Source organism: Eschscholzia californica, unplaced genomic scaffold (assembly GCF_041429995.1).
Source record: "Eschscholzia californica isolate CP2 unplaced genomic scaffold, dmEscCali1.0.p SCAF_3, whole genome shotgun sequence".
Lineage (NCBI taxonomy): Eukaryota > Viridiplantae > Streptophyta > Magnoliopsida > Ranunculales > Papaveraceae > Eschscholzia > Eschscholzia californica.
In genome coordinates this window covers 9,761,425-9,769,389 of record NW_028238420.1, presented here as the reverse complement: position 1 = coordinate 9,769,389, position 7,965 = coordinate 9,761,425, and the positions used below count along the sequence as shown (strand labels likewise).

The 7,965-nt window shown below is 38.1% G+C and overlaps 2 protein-coding genes across 2 annotated transcripts; both read left to right on the top strand.

The window, feature by feature from the left end:
- Positions 1-452: 452 nt before the first annotated feature.
- Positions 453-2,308, top strand: LOC147548260 (tetrahydroberberine oxidase-like). Its single transcript, XM_086672346.1, has one exon. The coding sequence runs from the start codon at positions 532-534 to the stop codon at positions 2,164-2,166; it is 1,635 nt and encodes a 544-aa protein (XP_086528472.1). The 5' UTR covers positions 453-531; the 3' UTR covers positions 2,167-2,308.
- A 2,092-nt stretch (positions 2,309-4,400) lies between these two features.
- Positions 4,401-7,013, top strand: LOC147548259 (putative protein phosphatase 2C 30). The gene is made up of 2 exons (XM_086668012.1): positions 4,401-5,924; positions 6,939-7,013. The coding sequence occupies exons 1-2, from the start codon at positions 4,401-4,403 to the stop codon at positions 7,011-7,013; spliced, it is 1,599 nt and encodes a 532-aa protein (XP_086524138.1).
- The last annotated feature ends 952 nt before the right edge of the window (positions 7,014-7,965 follow it).

The window sequence follows — 7,965 nt, the reverse complement described above, 5'->3', positions numbered from 1 at the left end:
TCAATTTAGGCAATGCACCACCACTTAAAGTTTATAAAAGTGTCCAACTTCTAATTATGTTGTTTTTGTAATGGGAATCTCTTTTTTTTTGCCCTACATATATTATAACAAAGAATTAATATTTTAAAATGTTTAAAACGGTAATTGGAACAAAACATTTGTATTTTGAAAATATGTAAGCGGAAAAGAAAACGTTTCCAAGGATTTCTCTTTTTTCCTCCATTGACTTCAAATGAGTACCGCGTCTTAGAGCCATCAACATTGAAATCTTTTTATCATATATTGATTATATATAAAGAGAGAATAATCTTAATCTTTAAGAGATTATTAAATGATTTAGTTTTGTGAACTTCTTTATTCCTTTCTCTTTTTTCACTCCACCAACCCAAATAATTAAAAATAGGCTTTGATTTTAAATAAATCATCTCCACTTTATTCATATCACTTGCCTACATTTTGTATAAATACCCATTCATTTCCCACCCAAATCTCTCAAACCAATTCCTTCATTACAAATTTCATCAAAACAAGATGAAAATGGGGATTTCTTCATCACCTTCTTCTTCTTCAACTCTTTCACTACTTTCTCTTCTTCTTGTTTTCTTCATCTCATTAACTAGTTCTTGGGCTACCCAGTCAAACTCACTTCATGGAGATTTTATCCAATGTGTTCTTTCTCAACACCTTTACTCTTCCATTAAAGTCCCTATTTACACACCCCAGAGTTCTAACTTTACTTCTCTTTTTAGATCTTCTGCTAGAAACCTCAGATTCTTATCACCAAATTTGACTAAACCTCAGTTTATAATTACACCTACCCATGAATCTCATATTCAAGCAGCTATAATTTGTTGTAAGAAACATGGGCTAGACCTAAAAGTTAGAAGTGGAGGGCATGATGTTGAAGGTCTTTCTTATGTGTCCGATACTCCATTTGTCATTGTTGATTTGGTTGATTTCCGAAATATAACTGTCGATGTCAAGAGTAAGACGGCTTGGGTACAAGCCGGTGCTTCGCTTGGAGAAGTTTATTATGCAGTAGCTAATAAGAGTAAAACCCTTGGGTTTCCGGCCGGGTTTTGCCCTACTGTTGGCGTTGGTGGACATATTAGTGGCGGTGGGTTTGGTGCGTTGGTTCGTAAATATGGTCTTGCATCTGATCAAGTTATAGATGCTCGCTTTATAAATGCGGAGGGAAAAATTCTTGACAAAAGAACCATGGGAGATGACCTATTTTGGGCCATTAGAGGTGGTGGTGCAGCTAACTTTGGAATTATTGTTTCATGGAAAGTCAAGTTAGTTGATGTAACACCTATTGTTACAGTTGCTACTGTCAATAGACCTTTAGAACAAGGTGCCACAAACCTTGTTCACAGATGGCAATTTATTGCAGATAGGCTCCATGAGGATGTTTATATTGGACTTACATTGATTGTTGCCAATGGTAGTCGAGCTGGAGGGAAGACCGTAATAGCTCAATTCTCGTTCATGTTTCTGGGGCGAACCGACCGTCTTCTTAGTCTGATGGAAGAGAGCTTTCCCGAGTTGGATTTGAAGCGAACCGACTGCAACGAAATGAGTTGGGTTCAGTCTCATGTTTACTTCTATGCACCAAATAGAACAATTGAGTTTTTATGGGATAGAGATCATGTAACAAAGAGTTACTTAAAAATAAAAGCAGATTATGTAAGAGAACCAATTTCGAAAGCAGGGTTGGAAGGTATTTGGAAAATTTTCATGACAGGAGATTCACCTGCAATGTTATGGACTCCGATGGGTGCAAGAATGAACGAGATTTCGGAGTTTGAAACTCCTTACCCACATAGAGCTGGGAACATATATAACATCATGTATGTTGGGAACTCGGCGCAAGCAACCGAATCAGAAAACCAAGTAAACTGGATGAGAAGATTTTATCAGTATATGACTCCATATGTTTCGAAGAACCCAAGATCGGCGTACCTCAACTACAAGGATCTTGAGCTTGGCCAGAACAGAAAGAATGATAGTGAGGCAATGGCCTACATTAGAGCAAGGAATTGGGGAAGGAAGTATTTTAAAGGCAATTTTGAGAGATTAGTGAAAGTGAAGAGTATGGTTGATCCTAGTAATTTCTTCAAGAACAAACAGAGCATTCCTCCTCTTCATTCTTGGGGAAAACATTAAGTACTAGACATCATTCCGTATCGACGTAATTCTTCTTTATTGATTTGAAATTCTTGGTTGTTTATTTTCTATTTACTTTATGAGATTGTAATTAAGATTTGTGAAGTTTAATTTGAGTTGAGAATCAATTTGTTATTATGCACATAGTTTTATCTCATGGGAATTGGTAGGAGTAAGGTAAAGTTTGACATTTAACTTTTCAACAAAAAAAAAAAAAAAGTTTTACATTTAACTAATAAAAGTAAGTAAATAAGAAAACATAAAAGGAACCACATTATTGCAGAAAGCAAAAACCCCATTTAGAATGGAGAAATATGCCAAATGGCCTTTGTTTTTTTTAATTGTTTGTATCATTGTAACATTCGAAGTGGCCTAGTTGTGGGTTCAATATTAAAAGAATTAACAGTAGTCTTTCATTGGTAGCTTATTAGCTATATGCCTATATCTATCATTATGTTTTAGACGTTGTATTAAACAATGATATTAATTTGAAATTTATATGCTACTACTTTATCTGCATATGTATATATATATATTTGACATATGCACGCTAACTGTGTCTGTTATACGTTTATGTTTTTTAATATATTGTAAAGTGGGATGAACCTTTTGATAAATAAAGAGAAGAGAGATGGTTGAGACCGAGAGAGAGAGGGAGAGAGAATTCGTGAGACAAAGAGAGAGAGAGAGAGAGTTGTGAGAAATAATTGATATTAAAAATAAAGATACAAGGTGAATTAGGGTTTCCTAAATAAAGATATACAATTGCTAAACTAAAATATACATGTGTTACATTCTTGTAAATTAATTCTCGTCGTTTAGAGTGATCCCCTAGAAGATTACCCTTCAAGTCTTCTAGAATTCGAATGTCGATTATCGTCGTCTAGAGCACTGATCAGAAGATACTAAAAATGAGAGAGAGAAGAGTGTTCTATAGTTTTCTAGTCGGTATCTGATGCCTTTGGAGTCTGAGTCTCCTTCTATTTATAAGCGACTGATGGACTCGTGGTGATGCAGGGGCACCCGGCGTGGAGGCTTTTTCCATGACCAAACCGGGCCATGGGCCATCCGGCCATGGAGAGTAGTTTTAGGAAGTCCCAATTTTAGTATGATTATTAGAGAATTTAGGTTTAGGAAAGTATGTTATTTTAGTATTTCCAATAATTGGAAAGGTCCAGATTTGAGTCTAGTTATTTTGGAAGTTGCAGTATTTTAATTATTTAGGAAAGTCTAATTCAAGTCTATCTAGGAAAGTCCAGAATCCTATAAAAGGATATCTAGTTTGTCCATTATTCTCATGTTGAAGAGAAAATCCCCTTGAGTTTAATAAAGTTTATCAGTTTTAGAGTTATTTTAATCTTTCTTTTAATCGTTCTTCGTTTATTTTATCGTCTTCTTTATTTCCGCTGCGTTCTACATCATGTGGTATTCAGAGCCACCAACGTTTTTGGCTAATGATTCTGGAAATTTTTTTCCAGACCAGTTACATCAGTATCAATCGTATTATATTCGTCAAGATGATTGATTATATTCAATCAAATTATACTCATCAAGAGATAACGAATCAATGCTCATGTTCATCATGTTTATATGCGAATAACGACTCGTACAATTATCATTGGAATCCGGGAGAAATCAAACGAGAAACCCCTCCACAACCGTATTCATCATCACCGTCACCACCCCCACCATTGTCTTATACAGCTTCACATCCATATTCTTCTTATACACCACCTCCGTACTCTTATTATTCACAACCGTTTTCACCACCTCTACCTTCATACACTTATTATTCACCACAATCACCACCACCACCGCAACCTTTGTACTCTTATTTTACACCGGCACGGTATTCACCACCTCTTATACAACCGTATTCACCGCCAATACCAACACAATCATCTTCTCTTTCTTATTCACCACCACAACAACCACAACCGTCTTTTCTCGAAACAGTTCCATCGCTAATACCCGATTTAATTAAGGTTCAACATGTGGTGAACGACGTCAAAACAATAATACGTCAACCATATTCATCGTCTATTTTATCTTTCAATAAGGAAGAAGAAAGAGAAGAACACAAAGAAGTTGAAGAATACGATGATGATTATCTACCTGACGAAGTTCCACGCGTTGAACTCGAGGATACTAGTAAGAAGTCCAATAACCACTCTTATCTTAAGCCCCTTGAGGTTTCTATATATGAGGAGTTGAAAAAAAGAGAACAAAAGGATATGCCTGCTGCTCAACCAGTTGAGTTCGCTAGAAAAGAGGCCATGAAAGATGATCACGATGTCATCACTGTTGGTACTAGGACTGTTGTTCTTCAAGGAGAAGATACTGCTACTGTTGAATATATCGATAAAAAAATTAATGAAGATCAATATACCAATCCCTTATTACACAATGCCCTTGTTTCTCAGCTACCATTACACCCTAATAACAAAAAATTGTTATTTTGCAAGGAGATCAAGAACATCACTAATCCTAGTATGCTTTCTTCTTCTAAACTTACTGGAAGTCTTTCTTTGAAAATAAAAAGACTACTCATGATTCAGATTCCTTCTGGTTTACAAGAAATTCAATTGGGCAAGATCAACCATAGTATGGATGAAGATACTAGCACCCTAGAGTATTCTGAAACAGGAATTGGGGTTTTCTGTATAAAAGGAAAGATAAAGGTTATGGAAGATACCCACAAGATTCTTCCTCTGTTAAATGGAGATCCAACGAAAGGTTTCTTTGGTGTTTATGATGGACATGGTTGTCGACAAGCAGCTGATTTTGCTGCTGAGAATTTGCATAAGAATATACTACCAATGTTGGAAAGTTCTCAAGAAAATTTGAATAAAGAGGATGCCATCAAAGCAGGATATCTAAACACTGACCAAGTATTTTTGAAACAAGGTTTCAGCAGTGGGTCTTGTTGTGTCCCTTGCTTCATTGACGAGAAATACATTATCATCTCGAACTTGTGTGATTGCAGGGCGGTTCTTTGTACACTTGGTGTAGCCGAAACCATCACAACAGACCACGCAGCTCGACGTGAGGATGAGAGAAAACGAAGCGAAAGTAAGGGTGGATATGTTGTGATCGACCATGGTGCTTGGAGAGTTCGCGGGGTACTCTCTGTTTTTAGAAGCATTGGCGATAGCCATCTGAAGGATTGGGTACTTGCTGAACCTGATGCGAAAGTCTTGAGTTTGCCTCGAGAGATAGAAATTTTTGTCTTACTCTCTGATGGCTTATGGGAAAAGGTGGACCATCAAGAAGCAACTGATATAGCAAGGCGCGTCTATCTTACACCAAATAAGCTAGAATCGGCATGTTATGTTTCTAAAGAAGATGAAAATTACTTCAGGTCTCAAAACACTAGTTCTCCATTAAAGAAAGCGAACAAAGTTCTGTTTGCCTCTAATAGAGTTTATACCACCATTACCCATGCTGGGTTCGAGCAATTAAATATGGAGTTCTTTCGGGAGTATAGGGAGTCCGTTCAGAAGTCTATGAGAGATGCTAAGATGAATATGATTAGCGTCCCTGATGTGGTTCTTCTGGCTGGATCTAGTGGAATCCCTACAGTTCAACAGTTATTGCAAGACTTCTTCAAAGGAAAATATTTCCGTCCGAGTATTACTCCTGACGAAGTTGTTGTTATTCTAGTTCCTATCTTGCATGAGAAGATATTTAGAGCAATGTTTGATACAGTGATGCCTTGGTTACAGAAACTCCAGGTTGAATTTCCCATCGACATGAATGTAGTGTTTATGATTTTTTTCATCAAACTTCAAGACGACGGGCGATGTAGCAATCTACTAAACTTTGTCTATTCAGTACAATTAACTTTGCGAAAGTCATGGAACCATGAGTTCCGTACTGAAGTTTTTGATAACTCACACGTTGTTGTGCTTCACATTCAATGTAAAATTCGTTCGAAGTGGGAATTACGAATCGCCATGGCGGAATTCAGCGTATACGGGCGACTCACATTGTTTTCTTCGTCGAAACGGTTCGGGACGAACCTCGTGGGAGAAGGGGAAGCTGATGCAGGGGCACCCGGCGTGGAGGGTTTTTCCATGACCAAACCGGGCCATGGGCCATCCGGCCATGGAGAGTAGTTTTAGGAAGTCCCAATTTTAGTATGATTATTAGAGAAGTTAGGTTTAGGAAAGTATGTTATTTTAGTATTTCCAATAATTGGAAAGGTCTAGATTTGAGTCTAGTTATTTAGGAAGTTGCAGTATTTTAATTATTTATGAAAGTCTAATTCAAGTCTATCTAGGAAAGTCCAGAATCCTATAAAAGGATATCTTGTTTGTCCATTATTCTCATGTTGAAGAGAAAATCCCCTTGAGTTTAATAAAGTTTATCAGTTTTAGAGTTATTTTAATCTTCTTTCTTTTAATCGTTCTTCGTTTATTTTATCGTCTTCTTTATTTCCGCTGCGTTCTACATCACGTGGAGTCTACCAGATCCAAAATAATTGGGGTCGAGGGTGACCCCAAACCCTAAGGGAGACTCGTTCTTTGCCGTCGATCTGTCGCCTAGAGTAACTCGATCGTACGATTACGCCACCTCGACTTTAAACCCTTCGTAGTCTGAGATCGTCTAACGGTACTTAAGGCGACATAGGGTTTTAGAGCGACTTCGTCAAATGAGTACGTGGCGAGGTCTCCGGAGTTGAGATTGACTCAGTAATCGGCAGGCTCGGTTGAGGGGGACCAAGGGGTGCTTGGAGTATTGTTACTTTCGATGGGGCGTTCTTCTTATAGATGGACGTTCATAAGGGCTTAGAACTATTTGGTCCTCTAGCGGGTCGAATTCCACGTTGGAGAGTGTCCAACTAGTAGGCGAGTGGGTTGGACCCAAGTGATATTTATTCGAAGTAGGCTCGGTCCAGGCGACATTTAGACGAAGTGGGCCTAACACGATTTTTGACCATTACAGTTTGTCCCCCACTCTCTAAGTTAGTGAGTTGCTTACTTAGAGAGTAGATTGGTAGCGTCGAGGGAGCGTCCATGTACAGTGTCGTACTGGAGTCATAATTCGGCTAAGTCCAACCGTTACTTCGTCGACCTAGAGATCTTGATTGTTTGCCAGATAACTCGAGACCACTATTTGTGTATCTAAAATGAGACGTCTAAAATAACTTTTTCGAGCTAGAAGAAAGATTTCCAAATCGAAATTAAAAAAGAAAATCTCTAGACTGGTCGAAGGTAGTTTGGAGAAAGACCCGTCTAATCGTGCCTTAAAGGCAATTTGGAGGAGATATCCCAAAGTTGCCTTTGGGCGGTCTTGGGGGCTCCAAGCTGCCTTTAGGCAGTCTGGAGGAGGGAAAACCCTCCAAACCGGCCAAAGGCAGTTTGGAGGGAAAAACCCTCCAGACCGCCCAAAGGCAGGTTGGAGGTAGGATTCTCCAAACTGCCACTGGCAGTTTGGGAATCCACCTCGTTTTTTTTTTTTTTAAATGTGTGTATATATATATATATAAACATGTGTGCATATATACATATATGTTTATTCAAGTGACATATAATCATGTACACAACACATGTTTTTTGTGGGGGTCTCAACAACTATGCGACATATTTATTTTTAAAGGTCTCAACCAATGTGTGAAACACATACCTTTTTTCTGGGTAGTACACTTGTCGAAATCCGTGTTTTTACAGTTGATGGAATTTTGGCCATGAAGTTGCCTAGACTAATCTAGGTGGCCTAATGATCGGCTTGTTTCATTCAAGTTCACAATAAGTCTAGATGGACTTAATGTGAGCTCGCCCCATTTTAATGGAATGG